At 64.7% G+C, this 18,835-nt stretch overlaps 2 protein-coding genes across 7 annotated transcripts in view; both read right to left on the bottom strand.

The window, feature by feature from the left end:
- LOC308053663 (Krueppel-like factor 5) overlaps window positions 1-2,668 on the bottom strand; it is a 50,889-nt gene extending 48,221 nt beyond the window's left edge. For all 3 annotated transcript variants that reach the window (XM_080365195.1, XM_080365196.1, XM_080365198.1), the window contains exon 1: window positions 323-2,668. Coding sequence is in view for 1 of the 3 variants with exons in the window: in XM_080365198.1 (XP_080221324.1) it covers window positions 323-346 (24 nt within the window). In the remaining 2 variants the exon portion in view is untranslated. The remainder of the gene's footprint in view (window positions 1-322) is intronic.
- Window positions 2,669-5,491: 2,823 nt separating this feature from the next.
- Window positions 5,492-13,809, bottom strand: KLF8 (KLF transcription factor 8). 4 transcript variants are annotated; one of them, XM_080366189.1, is made up of 5 exons: window positions 13,349-13,809; window positions 9,465-10,017; window positions 8,701-8,827; window positions 8,459-8,592; window positions 5,492-7,423 (listed from the first exon to the last, which is right to left on the bottom strand). In XM_080366189.1, the coding sequence occupies exons 1-5, from the start codon at window positions 13,370-13,372 to the stop codon at window positions 7,242-7,244; spliced, it is 1,020 nt and encodes a 339-aa protein (XP_080222315.1). In that variant the 5' UTR covers window positions 13,373-13,809; the 3' UTR covers window positions 5,492-7,241. The 4 variants fall into 4 exon arrangements, with proteins under 4 accessions (XP_080222315.1, XP_080222312.1, XP_080222314.1 ...); XM_080366186.1 differs by lacking the exon at window positions 13,349-13,809 and adding an exon at window positions 10,463-10,829 and having other exon boundaries at window positions 5,493-7,423; XM_080366188.1 differs by lacking the exon at window positions 13,349-13,809 and adding an exon at window positions 10,463-10,829 and having other exon boundaries at window positions 5,493-7,423; window positions 8,701-8,803; window positions 9,471-10,017.
- Between the last annotated feature and the right edge of the window lie 5,026 nt (window positions 13,810-18,835).

Raw genomic sequence — 18,835 nt, 5'->3', positions numbered from 1 at the left:
GCCCCAGGGGCTCACACCCATCCCCAGACCTCGCCAGTTGATGGGGACAAGCCACCATAGGTTGGGTCACCAGGGAGCCCGAGGAGCCACCCTGCAAGGGTGACAGGTCAGGGTCACACAGCCCTAGCCCCAGCCCAGCTCAGAGTCCCACAGCACATCCCACCAAGGAGGCCGTGACAGGCACATGGGGCAGGGGAAGGGGGGCCAGACCCTGGCTGGGGGGTCAATGAGCCTTCCTCTCCTCCTGCAGCAGCTTGTCCTCACCCTTCTGCAGCCCCCAAGGTCGCCCATCCAAAGCCAGAGCAGCAGCTGCAGCACCCACCTCTCGCTGTACCATGGTGGACATCTCCAAGTCCTCTCTGAATCTGCCTCCCTGGTGCGAGGCCACGCCGGACTGGGCTGAGGGGCTCCCTGTTCAGCCTCCGTGCTGCTCAGGAGCCTTGTGGGAGGCACACGCTGGCCAGGGAAGGGGAACCCCTCACCCCCCCCCCCCCCCAGCCCCAGCTTGCCTTTCACTGCAACCAGGAGACAAAGGTCTGCAAAGCTGCCGGAGCAACCCGCTGCTTCGCTCCCCCACCGAAACCCAAAACCACCTATTTTTGTCTTTTCCTTTCGCCTCCTCGGGAGGTTTCCAGCCATCAAATCCTTCCTGGGAGCCCTTCAAAGGAAAAGCGGCCACCACATCCACTTGCCAAACCAGTCTGAGCAGTGCCGGGCTGGCAGCGGGAGAGGCCCCCGGCACCCCCCTGCCTGGCGCAAGCTGGGACCAGGAAAGGACCGAGAAACCAGCTGGGGGGACCTCGGGTGACCCTGGGGCAAGGAGTCCGACCAGCATCACATGCCATCGGGCACCCCAGGGAGGTGGGGATGCCCCCAGCCGAGCAGGGACCCCCTGGCAGGCTGCAGTCCCCCACACGGCCATTGCTCTTCCACAGCGGGGAAGCAATTCTTGGATTGCTAAATTTTTCACTTGGCTGCGGTGTGAGGAGAGGCCAGGGAAAAGGGCAGCTGGGTGATGGGCAAGAGCCCCGGACACCTCCAGTGTCCCCAGGCGGGCGGTGCTGGAGCACAGGGAGGAGCGCGGGGACATCAGCAGCTGCCCCAGGCTTTCCTGGGAGAGGAAGAGGGCGGTGAGGAAGCAGAAGGGCCTGAGGCTGAGGTTTTTCCTCGACAAATGGCAGGGTGGGAGGAAAGGAAAATCTGCCTTCCTCCACCCCTGCTAAAAACCCAGCCTTGGGCCTTTGCCAAAGGTGGAAAACAACCAAGGGGGGTTTCCCCGTGCTCCCACCTGGGCTGCAGGGATGGACCTGGGGGGTCCTGCAGCAGGGACCAGCCCCACACGATAAACCCAGCACAGAGACATGATTTACCCTGAGGGGTTTTAACTACCTGCCCTCCCCAAGCCCCACCTGGAGAAGCGATGCCCCAAAAAAATTAAGCCAAGACCAAGAGCTGTGGCAAAGCCTGGGCCACCCAAAGGCGCTTGTGCTCCCAGCCGAGCTCCAGCCGAGGTCCATGCCCAGCCCTCCTGGGACACGGGGGCCCTGCCATCGCAGCAGCCAGCCCCCAGCTCAGCACTTAAACGCCCCACACATCGCCCCACCGACCCCAGTGCCCCCCAGTCCAACCCCATTTGAGCTGTCGCTGCCTGTGCCAGGAACACCACCTGCGCACAGGGAAACCCCCCCAACACCCACGGAGTGAAAAGCCAAGCTACAAACGCAACCCCACCCAGCCACTGGAGAATCCACGTGGAAAACATGGTGCTGGAGGCCACCTTCATGCCACAGCATCTGGCAACTCCAGCGCTGAGGGGCTTTGCTGAAGCTCAGGGACCACTTGCCCCAAGGAAGGGGGTGCCACTGACTTTTCTGGGCTTCACCTTAATTTTGGCCTGAGCACGAGCAGAGGCTAGAGACTTCTTTGTGGCGTTTGGCCATCAGGAAGGTGTTAGAGGCTCACAGTCATACGGGAAAGCCACCTGGGGGTGTCACAGGGTCAAGGTTCAGCTCCGCTGTCTCCAAAACAGGTCCCGAGTGGCTTGAGGGTCAGGAAGCTTTGCCCACTGCTGCCTGCAGTCCCACCGCGGAGGTCACGGATGCACATCCCAGTGTGTGGGGCATAGTGAGGACCAGCAGCTGCCATGGGAGTGACAACCTGGCCAGCAGGCCCAGACCCACAGGGATGAGTCAAGGCCAAGGCCAAGCTGGAGAGCCAGCAAGGTCCATGGCTGTAGTGGGGCTGAGGCAGCTGCAGCACAGCTTAGGGAGAAGCTGGAGCCCCCAGGCTGAGCTTAAAGGGTCTGCTGGGCCCACGGGTGTGGGGTGGAGGTCTTAGGCGGGGCTTCTTAGAGCAATTAAGGCCAATTGATTAGTGCCCTCAGGGTTTTACACAGGAGAGCAAGCTAGGAGAAGGCAGAGCCTGGACCTCATGAGATGGTGGTATCAACCCTTGCCCTGATGCCTTTCTGCCAGGACCTCAGTATCTTCTTCACCCACAGGGTGATGCCTATGCTGGAGAGGTGTCCCTTTGCTACATGTGTGTGACACAGGACCCTGTGTGACCCACACACATGTGACTCTGTGCCTCTTCCCAAGACCTGAGGGCTTCATCCCACCTTCCCACTGCCCACCCCAGCCTATGCTGACCATCCATACGGCCGTGCCCTGTGAAGCTGAGCTCCCCCAAGGCAGGGGAAAAACCAACATGGGGGTCCCATGATGGGGGTGCTGCTCCAAGCGCTTCCCAAGCTCTTCCCTCCACGGCAGCGAGGTGAGGGAGGCTGGGCAGGAGGGCTGTTTGCTCGGGGGCTGGAGCGTGTGCCTCCCTCACAGCCACGCTGGGGCTGCCACGCGGAAGCAAAGCAGGACGGGCAGCCCAACCGAGGGTGGCTCACTCAGCGGCGGTGTGAGCCTAGGGCTGGCTTGTCTGGGTCCAAAAGCATCGCCCCAGATATCACAGGGTGTCCCCAGGCCATGGTGGGCTGCAGGAAGCAGTTCTGCATGATTTGGGGTGAAGGTCACTGCCTGCAGAGACACCCCCTGTCTTCCCCCCTTCACCAGGGTAAACACAGCTGCCAGGGCTCGGCAGCAGCACCTCCTCTGCACGGGGACATTCCAAAACCCAGAGCACATTTGCATGGAGGTGTAGCAGGTCTGGGCCCCCTTCATTAGCCTCCTCCTCCCCCAGTGAGCATCCATCACCCCACGGGGCCCCCAGCATTGGAAAAACAGGTGGGAATGGGGCCAGACAGGGGAAAAACAGGAGAAAAGGCACTTTGCCCCAAAACAGTGTCCCCACTGGCATGAGCTCAGCCAGCACTGGCACCTGAGAAGAGCAGCTGACAGAGTTCTCCTCTCTGGGGGCAAGACAAAGCCACGCTCAGCAGCTGGGAGGGGTGACATGGGGACACACGGCTGCCACGTGCCGCTCAGTTGCAGCCGGAGATGTCTCAGTCATTGATGCAGCGAGTTCTCCCTGCCTCCAGTCCTCAGCACTCCCCTGGGTGCGGCCCCAGCTCCCTGCACAGGGTCACAGCGTCTTCTCCTCTTTCTGTGGTTAAGCTGGGAGAGAAAACACACGCGGATGGCTTCAGGGGGGCCTGTCTCCCTGGCAGCCACAGATCTCGCCATGCAGGATGCTGGGGATCTGAAGCCGAGGGCTTCCAGGCCAGCTCCTGACGGAGAGCTTCCATGCACATGGAGGTGCTTTCCCTGGGGAAACAGCGCCTCGGCACAGCCCATGCCGTGCCACCTGCACCCCCCATCGCCCCTCGCCCAGCCTGCGGCCACCTCCCAGGGCCACCTCCAGGCTGGCCACAAGGAGCTCAGGGTTTGACTCGCAAAGGTCCAAGCCTCGTGCCCCACCGTGGCCTTGGGCTTTTTCTCAGCCAAGAAAACGCCTCTTCGTGTCACCATCCGACGGCACATGGAGCAGCACATCTGTCCCAGCACTTCCACAGCAGCTCTGGAGCAACGTGTCTCCCTGGAAAACCACTGCCTGCACCCAGGAATGTAGGGGATATTCAGCCAAGCTGCTTTAAAAGTCATTTTTGCTTTAAAAGTAATTTCTGCCTTTCAAAAATTCCTTTTAAACAAGATGCTGAGCCAGCGGATCACGGCAGGAGGGGGGAACGTCAGGGGGGTTCAGCACCTCTCCCTGCCCAGGGTGCGGTGGGGGACTGCCAGCCCTCTTCACTGCCACCCCAGAGGGGTTTGCATCCCCCTTCTCCGCCTCGGGGGTTCGGGGAGCGGACAGGGGGTGCCGCAGTGGTGGATGAGGGACGTGACTCAAGGGGAGGCCCCATCACACAGGTTGCTGCTGAAGCCAAAGGCAGGCCGAGGTGCTGGTGCGCATTTTGCTGGAGATGTTTAAAAGGAAATGCCACATTTTTCCGTGACTCTGAAAATTCTTCAGTTCCTGGGAAAAGGGAGATAATCAAACGATAAAAACGCTGCTTTGGCCAGCTCAGCCCCCATCCTCCTGACCCAGCAGAGGCAGGAGCGCTCCCACTGTCCACGCTTTGCCCTGGCCCCAGCCCCTCTCCCTGCCCCACCACTGTGGCAAAGCAAGACACACACGGAGGAAACGCATCTACTTTCAATATTATTCCTGTGTAGAAAAACCGTCAAAGTTTTGTATAAATATCACAGCTCCAGAGTTTAAAATTGTATGTTGGGTTGTTGGTTGGGTGGGTTTTTTTCTTAACAACAAAACAGAAAAGAGAAATGCACACACACCCCTGCCCTGGGGCTTGGAAAACAGGAGAGGGGCAGGATGGAGTCCCCAGCTACGGGGGTCCCACGGGGCTGCCAGCAGTGCTGACCCCAGAGCCTCGGAGGCACAGCGCAGCCCCCAAGGCCCAGGGGGTATCACAGCCTCTCCCCGTGGGGGTTCTCGCCATTGCTTCCCGGGAGGATCAGGGCCATGCTGGGGGAAGGAAGGACATGGGGGCACAGCCCTGGGAGAAGCCGCATCAGCTGGCGAGCACGGCTTTGGAGAGGGGATGTGCGGCAGAACGGGGGGACACACACAGATCTTGCAAAAATCACGGAATCACTTTGGTAGGAAAAGACCTTTGAGATCATCAAGCCCAGCTGTTACCCAGCACTGCCAAGCCCACCACTAACCCTTGTCCCCAAGCACCACATCTATGCGTTCTTTAAACACCCCCAGGGATGGTGACCACCACTTCCCTGGGCAGCCTGTCGCGGTGCCGGGCAGCCCTGTCGGTGAAGACATTTTTCCCAATATCCAACAGAAACCTGCCCTGCTGCAACTTGAGGCCATTTGCTCTTGTCCTGTCGCTTGTTCCTTGGGAGAAGAGACCGACCCCCACCTCACTGCACCCCCCTGTCAGGCAGCTGTAGGGAGCGAGAAGGTCCCCCCTGAGCCTCCTTTTCTCCAGGCTGAACCCCCCCAGCTCCCCCAGCCGCTCCCCACAGGACTTGTGCTCCAGCCCCCACCCCAGCCCCTGCCCGGCGCTGGACACGCTCCAGCCCCCCAGTGCCCCCCCTGCCCTGAGGGGCCCAAACCTGCCCCCAGGGCTCCAGGGGCGGCCGCACCATCGCCGAGGGACGGTCACTGCCCTGCTCCTGCTGGCCACGCTGTTTCGGCTACCAGCCAGGGTGCTGCTGGCCTTGGCCACCTGGGCACCCTGCGGGTCACATCCAGCCGCCCCCCCAGGCCCTTTCCCGCCGGGCAGTTCCCAGCCCCCAGCTGCCTGGGGCTGGTGTCCCCCCGGGCATGGAGCGGTGCTGAGCCTCACACCACCGGCCTCAGCCATCGCCCCTCAGCCCAGCGCCCCGGCAGCCCCTGCCCCCCAGCCAGGTGGCACCACGTGCAGGGGGCCCTCAGCTCGGTCCCCTCGCCCAGATCACTGATAAAAGATATTGAGCAGGGACACCAGTGTGCCTGGCCACCAGCTGGACTCTCCCTCCAGCTGTGCCCAGACCCAGGAGGGCCAGGGGCCACCGCAGGACCAGGGACAAGCTCTGTCCCATGGAGCACCTTGGCCAGCAGATGGAAAGCAGAGAGGAAAAGCAGCTTCCCAAGCATCTGCCAGAGTAATTTTCAAGGCCACAGATCTCTGCCCCCCACCCCCGCACCAGGCCCTCCCCGCACCAGCCTGCCTGTCTCCAAGCAGCCCAACATCCCCCAAGCCAAAGGGAAGCTCCCCTCCACCCACAGGTACTGGTTGGGGGTGGTGGTGCTGTCAGTGTCACAGCCCTCCCATCACCCAACAGCCCTAAGGCTCCAACCCCAAATCCTGCCACCCTCCCAGGAGAGTGGGGATGCCCCCACAGCAATGGGGAGGGGGCTTTGGCTGGGTGGGGGGCACCCCACCAAAATAATAATTACAATTAAAAAGAAAAGCATGTGGCCACAGTCTGCCTTTTTAACTTAGAAATGGTTCCACTGTCCCATAGTCTTCAAAAAAACCCGAGAGCTGGCAGCCCCAGCCCTCCCCACCCCATCCTACCCCCTCTTTAAACTTCATAAAATCACAGTTCCACGTTCCGCAAAGTTTCCCTTTTTTTTTTTTTTTTTTTTGATGGTGGTCATCTTGTTTGTGGGTTGCTGCTGGGTTTTTCTGCTCTTTCTTGCTCTTTCTTTTCCTCCTGGCCCTCCTGCGTGCCCCTGGCACCTCCTGCAAAGCCCAGCACTTGCCCAGTGATGCAGAGAGGTGATGTGCCAGGGTCCCTTCTCCTGCTGCGACAGGGACACGCAGTGGCTGGAGATGGGAGAGGCAGTGGCTTTCTGGAGAGGAGAGCCCAACAGCTATTGCACGGGGGCAATGGCAGAGCCCCCCCCCCCAGCCTCTGTCCTTGCCATGGCTCCTGGATTTTGCCACGAGGGCTGGGAGGGGAGCCAGGGACAGTGATCACACAAGGTGGAGATAGGCAAGAGGCTGAAGAGGCCAACACGCAGGTCTGGAGGCAGCTACTGGGTGAATCCTGGGTGAGGAATGGAGAAGGAGCCTCTGGACATCGAGTGGGGAGGAAAAGCCCAGGAAAAGGAAGAAATGGGAGCAAGAGAGAAGTCCAGAAACTATCTTTTTACATCTTGTGCCGGTGAGGCTCCTGGAGCAGCCACAGTTCACTTGCCATCAGGCAGAGCTCAGCTTCTCCGCTCCCACAGTCCCTTCACCGCACATGGAGAAGTGGAGGGGGATGCTGCCCCCCCATTTTCCACCGCTGTCCTTCCCATTGCAGCCAGGCGCCACAGGGACGTCAGCCCCTTCACATCATGACGTGCCGCCGGCGGTGAAGGGCCAGGTGGTCAGAGCGGGAGAAGCTGCGGTCGCAGTCCGAGCAGCGGAAGGGCTTGATGCCCGTGTGCTTGCGGAAGTGCCGGGTCAGCTCGTCGGAGCGGGCGAACTTCCAGGTGCAGCCTTCCCAGGTGCATTTGTAGGGCTTCTCGCCTGCGCAGGGGGAGCAGAGAGGGGTCAGCTCTGCAAAAATTACTGCCACATGCCTTACAGGGCAGGGGGAGGGAAAAAAAAGGCAGTTTTTTGGTGACAGCGGGGTCGCCACGGCCAAGCAACCCCCTCAGCATCCCTGCACTTGCCCGCACGCACCTCGGCGCTCACCCAGCGCGGTCCGTTGGCGCCACCGGGTGCACGAGCGTTGCTGTAAGGCATAACACAGCGCCGCGCCCGCGTCACCAGCCAGACCCGAGATGGTATATTGGGGTGTGCACACACCCCCGACCTGCAGCATCGCCAGGTCACCCCTCGCGGGACAGCAAGGGGCACCCCGCGAGGTTCATTACAGCACCCCCATGCATGGGTGGCAGAGGGGTGCCCACCCCCTGTGACACCCTGCCACGGGCAGGGTGTGAGTGTAGTGGCAGCACCCCACTGTCCTCCCCGGGGCCTGCCACGGTGGCACCCCACGGCGGAGCCTGGGGTCCCAGGCGCACAATGGGGCCACCAGGAGCCCTCCTCCCAAGCAGAGGGACCACAGGGCACTGAGGGGGTGCTGAGGAGGGGGAGAGCCACCCGAGGGAGTGCCCCATAATGAGGCTGGGGGGCAGGAGGGTCCTAAGGGCATGGCCTTGGGTACCAGCACAGAGCCCAAGTGCCCCCAAAGGCCCCTAAGGGGGTCACCCCGAACCCTGGCATAGGGTGCCAGCATCCTCTAAGAGCACCCCTAAGCCCTGACACAGGGTGCCAGTACTCTGAGCCCCCAAAGGGAGTCCCTAGTTTCAGGCAGAGGGTGCCAGCACCCCCATAAAGCCTGCCCGAGCCCCTGAAGTGCCCCCAGCCCTGACACAGGGTGCTGGCACCCCCAAAGGGCCCCCCCGAGCCCAGGGACAGACTATCATCACCCCCAAGCCCATGGACAGGCTACCATCACCCCTCCAGACCCATCCCTGCGTGCCTCCAGCCCAGCAGGAGCTGGGGGCACTGATCCTGACCCTCCCAGGCAGGGGGGCGCATGGCACTGGCCCCTACCCGTGTGTATCCGCCGGTGAGCTTTGAGGTGGGAGCTTTTGGTGTAGACCTTATTGCAGCCCTCGAAGTCGCACTGGTGGATACGCCGTTTCTTGAGGTCAGGGGAATCAGCTCGCTGCCCCCGTGCTGCCGGCCTGCCAGGAGAAGCAAGGGATGGAGGGCACGGTCCCCACACCCATGGACACCATGGGGCACCTGGGGACACAGGTGGCCAAGGCTGGGGGACATACAGGGAGACTTACTCTCTCTGGAGGTCCTGGAAAGGCGCTGGGCCACTCTCAGAGGCACTGTCCTCACTGTCGCTGTTCATGTCCATGGGGTACATGGAGCCCGGGTCAATTTTCACTGGTGGAGGGCGGGAAAGAAAAGCTATTGAGAAACAAGGAGGAAGAAGGTGAGGCTTGTGAGCAGAGAACAGACACACACCCGCAAAAAAACCTCACCCCTGCACCAGAAGGGCAACCCCCCCCTGGTCTTGCAGCACCCCAAATTCTGTCCCCCCAAAAAAAAACCCAGTAAGATCAGGTTAGGGAGATGAAAAGCCCCCCGTCCTGGGGCACAGGCATCGGGGGCAGCCCTTTCAGTTGCCTGCTCCTGCCTGGACGAAGGGAGGTCCAGGACCCCCACCCCGGGTAGGGTAGGAAGCTGGGAACGTCCTGGCGAAGGGGCTGGAGGGGCCCGGGAGGGGCAGCTGAACTGAAATCAGAGCCGCTGGCAGCCCGTGGGAAGGGCAGGCAGGCTGCCAGCAGCGGGTTGGGTGGCAGGCAGGCAGCACCATGCCCAGAGCGTTCCCTGCCCTCCCCATGTCCCCTGGGGGGCACAGGCTGGGGGCTGAAGGCCCAGGGTGGGGGTGGGGGAAGTGCTTTGATGAATGTGGCATATGTGGGGAGGCAGTCGGTGGGTGGGGGGACACCCCAGGGTGGAGAAATCAAATCCCCTTCAGGGGTGCCGCTCCACGAGGTGGGAAAACCACCCCCAAAACATCAGGGTTCCTCCCTCCACGCACCCTTACCAGATCCAGCATTCTTTCCGTCCCCCCCGATGAGGGGCACAGTAATGGCAGTGACACCATCGGTGGGCATGGTAGTGTAGACGACGGGGAGGGACTGAACCACCACGGGGATGGTCTGGAGGTTGCCCATCTTGCTGGGCAGGTTGACGGAGGGGATGGTGTGGATGACGTGGAGGATCTGCTGCCCGCCGCTGCCCTGCGTGGAGGCCAGGATGGAGCCGGGTGAGAGGACAGCCGGGATGGCCGAGGTGGAGCTGAGGCCGGAGGGCGAGATGGAGACGGTGGCGGGAGCGGGGAGGGGGGGAGCCACCAGCAACGGGGAGGACTGCACGGCCACGGGGGGCGGCGGCGGGGGGGCCGAGGCCGCCGTCGCCTTGGACTTGTTGAGGGAAAGATCGACGGGCTCGGCTTGGGGCTGGCCACAGTCGCTGGCCAGCAGCTCCTCGGGGGGCTCCGTCTTGATGTCTGCCAGCAGCACCGGCGGGTCGAGGGGGCCCTCAGCCAGCAGCGCCGACGAGCTCATGGCGGGTGTCGCCTTCCCTTGGCCCTGTGAGAGACCCGCGGCCCGTGAGGAGACGAGGAAACTGAGGCACAGGGCGGCGGAGGGGCCTGCCCGGCCCTCCCCTGGCCAGCGGGCGCCCGGGGCAGGGCTGCTGACCGGGGGGGCCGCGGCAGGCGGCCACGGGCGGGCGGCTGCCCCGGTGCCTCCAGCCCCCGGCCCCTCAGGCGGGAGGCGGCCGAAGGCGGGAAGGGCAGCGCCCGCCCCCCGCGCGCCTTTGTGCCGCCGCCCGGCCCCACCCTCCGCTTCCCCGCGGGCGGGGCGGGGTGGGCGGGGCGCGGCGGGGGTGGGCGGGGCGCGGAAGGCGGGGTCCCCGCGGGGCGGCGGCGGGCCCCGCCACGCTCCCCTCCCCCGCGCCTTAAAGGGGCCGGGGCAGCGCTGCGCGTAACCCGCGGTGAGGAGGGGGGGTGGGAAGAGGCGACGGGTGACTCACCCACGGGGGGCTCCTCCGCGGGTGCGGCGCGCTCATCCCCTCCGCGGGCAGGATCATGCTCCCCGCCGCGCTCCGCCGGCCGCGCCGCGCCGGGCCGGGCCGGGCCGAGCGAGAGGTGTGAACGGCCCCGGGCTCCACCCTGGCTCGTCCCGGGGTGGAGCTCCTTAAAGGGGCCCGGCCCTCGCGGGAGGCACCGGGGCAGAGCCCCACCCGCGACACCCCCCCCCCCCGGAGCGCTGCGCACACGCGGTACCCCAACACGCGCGGAACTGCCCCCCGCAACAGGGACCCCCACACAGCCCCTCGCCGGGGACCCCCGAGACGCGGGCACGCGTGGGGCAAGCAGCAGGCAAGCGCCGCGCGGGGGACCCCCCCCTCCCCCTAGCAGCACGGCATCCCCCCAGCGCGGGCACCCCTCGCCCCTCCCCCCCCCCCCCCCAGGGACCCCCGGCACGTACCTGCCTGTGCCCACTGCCCTTCCCCCGAGACGGGCCCACGCGCCCCACGGACACGCGCACGGGCACACGGCCGGCCCCGCCCCGGGGCACACCCAGCGCACACACCCGCGCGGCACACCCGTGCGGAGGCACACGCGCAAATGGGGGGGTGGGGGGGGCGCTAAAACCCGGCCAGTGACCCCTCCCCAAAACCAACACAGCCCCACACCAGGGACCCCCCGACACGCCCAGCCACCACCAGGGACCCCCCAAGCCACAGACACTCACCCGGTACACACGTATCCAGCTGGGGAGCCCCCCATACACACTTAGCCAGCCCCCCACCAACCCCCACTGCCGACCAAGACCCCCCCACAAGACCCCCCCACAAAGCCAGAGACCTCCAAACTCACACACACACACTCAGGCATCACCAGGACCCCCCAAAACACCCCCCCAAGCAGAGACACCCCCAAACACGCCCACTCTCAGCCAGAGGCACCCCTCAACAAACCCACTCACACAGCAACAGGATCCCCAAAACACACACACACCCCCAAACACACCCACATCCAGGTACCCCCCCAGCCAGCCATGCAACTGCCCCCGCCAGGGGACCCCAACCCCAGCACACCCCCTGGAGTCCCCCCAGACCCACCCCACCTCCTCACGCCCGGGGGGGTCCCCACAACCAGGTCCTTTTGGGGTGTGGGGCACAAAGGGGCCACCTGCCTCCCCAGGAACCCTCCCCAGCCCATTTGGGGGGGCAGGGAGGCTTGCACCCCAAAGCTCCACGGGGCTGGGGAGTGAGGGATATGGCAGCCAGGTGGGCAGGGGGCCTTGCTGTCCCCCCCCGGGAGCCCTTGCCCAACCCAGGATTTCATCAGTGAGCTGAACTCCCCCATTCTCAGCCCCAGCACACCCGAAACCCACCCAGGCGGGGGGGTGGGGGGCAGGGAACACACACCCCATGCAGCCCCTGCAAAGCCCCACGTCGGGGAGCTGCTGTGCACCCCCCCGGGAATAAATAGCGACACCCCCCTTTTTTGCCATCAAGTACCTGAGGGATGTGGGGCAACCCCAAACTATGGGATGACCTTTGAAGAGGGGGGGGGGGAAGGGGGAGAAAATGCCTTCCGTCCCTCCCTGCCTGGTCCCTGTGCCCACCCACCCCCACCCCAGTCCGTGTCCCCCACCCGTGGGCGTGGGGGGGCACACCCCGTCGCCGTCACACCCCCCCGAGGAATTTCCTCCCCGCTCCACCCTCTGGCAGCCGCCCGGGATGCTGGGGGGGGGCAGGGGGGGGCAGGGACCCAGCGGGGGGGTCCCCCGGGGGGCGGCTCCGCCCCGCTTCCCACGGCTGGGGGGGCCTCCGGGTGAATGGATTTTTGGGGACACCCCTCCAAGAAAATATAAATATCATATATAGCCCTGCCCCACGGCAGGGTCCCCCAGGGGCATGGGGCAGCCCGGGGGGGTCCCCGAGGAGCACCCCCACACCCCACAGTTTGGGGGTGCGGGGTGGATCCCCAAAGCCAAGGTCGTGCGTGTGTCCCCATACACGTGTCCCGTCCCCCCCTACACACCCCACATGCCCCATACACACCCACTGGGGCAGAGCAGGGGGCAACATGCGAACGGGTCTGCTCCCGCCTGCCCGGCCTGGGGGTGGCCTGGGGATGGGCAGGGGGCGGGCAGGGGGCCTGGGGGCAGGCAGGGGGCCTGGGGGCAGGCAGGGTACAGGCAGGGTCCTGGGTGCAAGCAGGGGGCGGCAGCTGCACCCCGGTGCGGGCGGCGCTGGGGCAGCGGGGACACGGCCGGGTCACCTCGAAACCGTCTTTTTATAGCGCGGGCAGCGGCGCAGGCAGGGGCGGGCAGCGGGGGTGGGGTGCGGGGGGAGGGAAGGGCACCGAGTCCCGCCAACGCCATCTGCTCCGGGGCCCCCACCCCCCAGCGCGGGGGGGCCCTGCCGGCCCCATCGCTGCCCTCAGCCCCACGCGAGCAGCGCAGGGCAGGGGGGGCCGCCCGAACGAGGAGGCGCTGGCCCTTTAAGAGCAAAGGGCGTGGGAGGGGGGGGAGGGAGGGAAGGGCGGGGCGGGGCGCGCCGCGACGTCGCCCCTCGGTCGCACACACACACACCCCCACCCCCCCCGCCGTGACCTCCGAAGCGCGCGGGGGCGCCCTCCCCGGAAGCGGCCACGGTGTGGGGGGGCCACGCGGAGCCCGGCGGGGGGGGGGGGTGGGGGGGAAGGGCGGGAGGGGCGGTTCCCGCCCCCCCCCCCCCGCCCTTCCCTCCCCCCTCCCCAACCCCCCGCCAGGCCCCGCTGTACCCAAATGCCCCCCCCGCAGGTCCGCTGCCACCCGCGGGCGCTGCCCCTTTAAGAAGCCCCGGGGGTGGCACCGGCCGCGCTCCCCAGCCCGGTTCCCCCCGGCCGGGCCCGACACTCACGTTCCCCCGCGCCTCCGAGTGCATCCCCGCCGCCGACGCCGCTGCCCCGGGGCGGTGCCGGGTGGGGCGGGTGGGGCCCCACGGGCGGGGAGGGGCGGGGCCGCGCGGGGCGGAGCTCCCCTCCCCCACCCAGTTTTGGGTGGGGGCACACCTACCCCACCCCACCCCCCACCCCCCAAAAAATTAAATAATTAAGGGGTGCCCCGCCCTGCGGTGACATCACCAGCAGCCAATGGGCGGCTCCCCGCGCATCCGGCGTTGCCATGGAAACAGATACAGGCTTTGGGGAGGGGGGCTCCCCCACCTGACACACCCCCACCCCCTCAAATCGGGGCGGGGGCGGCACGTTGCTGGAGGGGCTGAGGCCTGGCCAACTCATGTCAGCGATGGTTGGGAGGGGCAGAGACACCCTCCCCAGCTGGGGCCGTGCATCCGCCCCCACGCAGGAGCATTCCCCTGCACCCCCCACCCCCCACCCCCCCACAGGGGCATGGAGCGCCCCCAGACCCGGGGCTGAGCACCCATGGGTGCCCCAGGGGGAGATTCCCACGGGGGGGAAGGGGCGGGGCTGCCTGCGACCCTGCCTGCAGTCATGCCCACACAGCCCTGCCACCCACATACAGCCCCCCCCCCCCAAAACGTCTGGGCTGCCTGGAGCCCCCCACCCCAGCTAGGGTGGCACCGGGCTGGCTTGGGGGGCAGGCTGGGTCCCGGGGGAGTCAGGACCCTGGTAGCGTCTCTCCGAGGGGCTCAGGGGGATGGCAGGTGTGAGGGGGGTCTGGGGGTTCCCCAGCCCTGGCTCCTTCTTGGGTGTCTTGGGGAGCCCCCAGCCCCAGCTGCCGGGTGGGGATTTCGGGGGGGTGGGATGTGTCACTCCCGTGGGAACATGTGGCAGGGCCAGACCTCTCGTGGGGGCTGCTCCTCCCCCCCCCCCCCCCCGCCTGCAAGAGGTCACACCAGAGCCCCCAGACCCTCAACTGGGCCACCCACTCCTCCATGCCCAGGGATCCCAGCCTAGAGGTGCCCCCGTGGGTCCCACCCCTGCCCTGCTGTGATCCCCCCAGTCAACCCACCCACCGGCGCAGGGGGCAGCGGTCACAGCCCCCCTGTAGGACACGCTGGGGACAGCCACCGCTCCCCACTCGTGTCAGTGTGACTCAAGGGGCTGGACGGGGCCACCCCAGCGGGGACCCGGCCTGGGGAGAAGCTGCCCTGTGTCACCCGGGGGGGCAAGGGCAGGGACCCCTGGTGACATCCCGCAATTCTGCCCCCCTAGGAAAGACGGGAGGGGGGCACCTGGCTGAGCTGAGGACCCCCCCTCGCCTCCATGGGCCCCCCCTTGGCCGTACCCCAGAGCTGTGACACTTTTGGGGACTGAAAGAGCTTTTTGGGCATGGAGCCCAGAGGGACCCCTACCCCGACATCCCCAGGCTGAAGGACATGCTGCAAGCCCCACCTTGAAGGTGACACGCTGAGTCACCACCCCAAAAAAGGGGGAGGAAAAAGGGGTCACTTCCGCTCCCCCCCCCCCCCCGAAACCCCAAACCACAGGGCTGGGGGAGCTGGGGGGGGTGGGACTCTGAGCACCAGTGCTGGGGGGTCCCACAGCACCGGTGCCACCGCTCTGTCCGCAGGCTGGTGCTGGAGGGGAGAAGGGCTGGGGATTCCCCATGGATTCCCCGAGCTACCCCTCCCCCCACATCCCCCTCTCCCCCAAGAAAGCAGCAAAAGAACTTGGGGCTGTGCTGCAGCCACGGAGAGCGGCAGAGCCAAAAAGTCATTTATTTGCCTCGAGAAGAGCCAAAGTGCTCAGCCCTGCTGGGGCAGAGGAGCGGGAAAGGGGGGACAGACCCCCAGGAAGGGCCCTGCTGGGGCGAGGGGGCTGGGGGGGGAAAGGGGGGGCAGCCCCCCTGGGAAGGGACCACCCATGCTCCCACCCACCGCCCAGTAAAGCCCCGAGGGTGGCGGGTCCAGCCATGGGGCTGGGGCTGAGGGACGCAGCCCACCCGCAGCAGGGCAGGGGGCTGGCTGAGGGGGGGCAGCAGAACGAGCCCGAACGAGCGATAGATCATGGACGTGACGATGGATGATGGACACGCTGCCAGTGCCAAGGGCCACCAGCACCCTGACATCTCCGGAGCGGAACAGCTGCCCGATGACACAAGTGGCACGCGCTGTCCTTGCCCACCCTTGGAGCAGGGTGTGTGTGTGTGTGTATAAATGCAAGGACCCCCGAAATGGGGGCATGCGGCTGCTGGCCCACCGCCCCGAGGCAAATAAAAATGTGTTGAACAAGACCAGCGCAGCACCGCACCTCCGCCGCCACCGTTAACTGCCAGCCCCTTGACCACACACGGCACCTGCCCGCCAGCACCGAGCACACCGAGCCGTTTGTGCAAACCGTCGTCACCGGGCAGGGGGATGGTGCACCCCCAGGAGCGGAGCCCCTCCGGCACAGCCCCAGCACCTGCTGCTTGCTTGATTAACCGCATCCCTCGTGGGGGTCTCGGCCCCTCCCAGCCCAGCCGACCCCAGGCCACTTTGTCCTCGATGCACCAAACACTTGAGCAACCACAAACACCGACTCAGCCTTCAGGAGCAATGCACGGAAAGGTGGATGCTGAGGTGGAATATTGAACTGTCGGACTCAGAGGGTTGTGATGGGCGCCAGGAAGTCCCCATGGTTATAGAAGAGGGGACCGTTCCACGCTCTCCAGCTTTTTGGAGACCACAGCAGGACCTTGTGTCGTCTGGGGCTCCCTAGTACAAGGGAAATGCGCGTGGAGATGCTGGAGCATCCAGCAGGCACAGGGAGAGGCAGAGGGAACTGGGTAGCTCAGCTGCTGCCCCCAAGCACTTGCCGCGGGGACAGGGAAGCGCCGGAGATGGATGGTGACAGAACAAACAGCGACAGTTCAAGTTGCACCATGGCAAGCTCCAATACACATATTTTTACTAATAATTTCAAAATCATGAGGATGATCACACAATGGAGTAGAGCCCTTGGATAGGAACGCCCACCCTGGGGATGCTCAAGCCCCAGTTGGGCCAGTCCCTGAGCCGCCTCCCCCCGCCGGGCTGATGGAGATGGGGCCTGGCCAACGTAGCTCTGTGCCGACCACCGACTGAGCGCACAGCGGCACCCCCAGACCAGCCCACCTCCCCGGGCTGGGGACCTGCCCCCAGGGCGCACAGCAGCTCCCAGAAGAAGGGCAGCCTGTGCACAGGAACAGGGCTGAGCAGGGGAGGTTATTCAGCACCTTAATGCCAGGCGGTGGGAAGGTTTTACTGGTTTCACAGTTGAGTCCTCGAGGATGGAGCTCTGCAGCTTCATCAAGACTGTGCAGTTTGGCTTTCTGGGGTCAGACCCGTGCGCCAGCCCGTTTGTAAGAACAACGTCTGGAGCAGGCACCGACCTTTGTTTTATATAGCAAGAGCTGCCAGAGTAAGGGGGAAGAATCTTCCAGAAGTTTGGGTGAGGGTGCTGGAGCCCGATGCACCAAACCTCGCGGCTGGGCGATGCCCAGGGAGCGTGGCTGCTTGCTGGAGGGCCCTGCCCAGCGCTGCTCAGCACCAGCCTCTGCTGGCAGCGACCGACCCTGCGGTCTGAAAAAAGCCCTTGGGTTTGGTGGTGGGAGAGGCAGACAAAATACAACAGGGGCTGCCCAAAGAGGCAGGACAGCGTCCTCAGATCAACCCACCTGCGTGTCTGTGTCCACGCTGCGGGTGTTGCTCACCAGCACGCGCAGAGCAGCACTAGCACCATCTCTGCCAGAGAGCAGAAGGGAAATGTGGATTTCAAGAGAGCCCCCAAAACACCGTGTGCTGTAGGAAAACAGATCACAGCAGCGAGAGTGAACGGCAGAACTGCAGCCACCACCGCACTGCTGGCCACGGGGAGGCCGCAGCAGGCCAAGGCGCCTGCACGCTGGCGTGGGCTCGCCCGCAGCTGCCAGGCCACAGCGCCTTCATAGCGCTGTTATCTGCTCCCCCGGCCCACGCTTCCCCCCTTCACCTTATCACTTCCACACACTGTTTACCCCTTGAGGAAACCCAGTGGCAACTCCTTGTAACCATGGGAATAGGGCAGCGCTTCCCGCTTCCCGCTGTCCTTTCCCGGCTCTGGGAACCGCTGCCTGCCGCGAACGCCTGCCCGCAGCAGCCAGTGCTTTGCCCTGCGCTGGGACCCGGGCCGTAAGCCTGGAGCCACGACTGCCTCTCCTGCAAGCAGAGCCCATCCCAGCCATCCCTCGGAGGCAACATTCGCGATCGGCAGCGACTCATCCTCTTGCTCCGCAGGCCGGGTTTGGGTGCAGAGCCGTGAGGCTCCTCCAGTGACCGAAGGAAAGGCAGGGACTGACTGTGCCCGAGCCACGCGGCAGCGGCCGGGCACAGCAGCTGGTCACGCAGCCTGCTCCACCCCGGCGTCAGGCAAAGGCGACTGCAGGCGAGGTTTGCTGCTCCCGCTCCAGGCCCTGCATAGAATTCCATGCCTGCAAACACCAAAGACAAACGGACCCCCGCTGCCGCGCCCCCAGCCCGTTCCCAAGCTCTCCAGCAGCTCAGGCACCGGAATTAACTGGAATCTCAGTTAAGTTCCTCTCCTACAGGGACGCTGACTTGATTCTCACTGAAATCACACCCAGGCTGACAGGGCACTGCCGAGCGGGCGCTGCAAGGCCGTAAGGACCGAGAATCGATGGGAGGTTCTGCGCGGAGCCCCCCTCAGCTCCCCAGCCCAGAAGCGCCCTTCAGCCACCCGCTCTACGTAACACCCTGTCACTGCCCCGCAGCGCGTGTGTGGGCACAGACACAGGGGGAGGCATGATTTTGAGAATACAAAGTGGAGAGCCAGGCTCAGTCACCACACCCTTTTTTATACAGTAATTCGATGCAGCAGGAAAAAGAAAAAAAAAGAAAGGGATGCTGACAAGAATCAGCTCCCACCCAGCACGCCAGAGATCCCCCTAACTCACAGTGCTTTTGTTGTTCCTACGTTTAATGGAAATGCACACAAAAAATTCATTAAAAAATAGACAGTAATGTCAAGTTAACATCGGTGCCAAACACTGCCCAACCGGCTCGTCGCAAACATAGCTAATACAGCTCATGCACACACCACACACCACCACCGCGCTCCAGGGCTGCCCCGTGCCCGCACCGGCCCCCCCTGGCTCACCAGGACCAAGACCAGGCACACCAGGACTGTATCGCTGCTTGGTCAGTTCATATCCTTGGCCCCCTGTTATTTACCGTGGCCTTTCCATTGCTTTGGCAAGTGTAAAAAGGCCAAGGCCAGCCTGGCTGCTTCATCCGCTGAGTGAATTTTACCTCCACGTGTCGGGGAATCCTCTTAAACGAAGCTCTGGGATGGCCTCCAGCAACACTCCCCCAAATAACGCGAAAGGAGAAACGCAGCTATTACATGCCTGCTTGCCAAAGCTGCCCTAGGTTTTAGAAGAGAGAAACCCCCACTTTCCAAACCTC

Source organism: Falco punctatus, assembly GCF_963210335.1.
Source record: "Falco punctatus genome assembly, chromosome: 15".
In the NCBI taxonomy this organism is placed as follows: Eukaryota; Metazoa; Chordata; class Aves; order Falconiformes; family Falconidae; genus Falco; species Falco punctatus.
Note: the sequence above shows the minus strand (reverse complement) of the source record. Positions and strands in the feature narration are given on the sequence as shown.

Bases quoted from the DNA above. Each gene is read 5' to 3' on its own strand.
- KLF8 (XM_080366186.1), bottom strand. From the start codon at position 10,519: ATGATCCTGCCCGCGGAGGGGATGAGCGCGCCGCACCCGCGGAGGAGC. The intron at 10,018-10,462 runs GTGAGTCACCCG...GGTCTCTCACAG, and splicing joins CGCGGAGGAGCCCCCCGTGG to GGCCAAGGGAAGGCGACACC. The intron at 7,424-8,458 runs GTAGGGGCCAGT...CCCCCTGCGCAG, and splicing joins TCACCGGCGGATACACACGG to GCGAGAAGCCCTACAAATGC.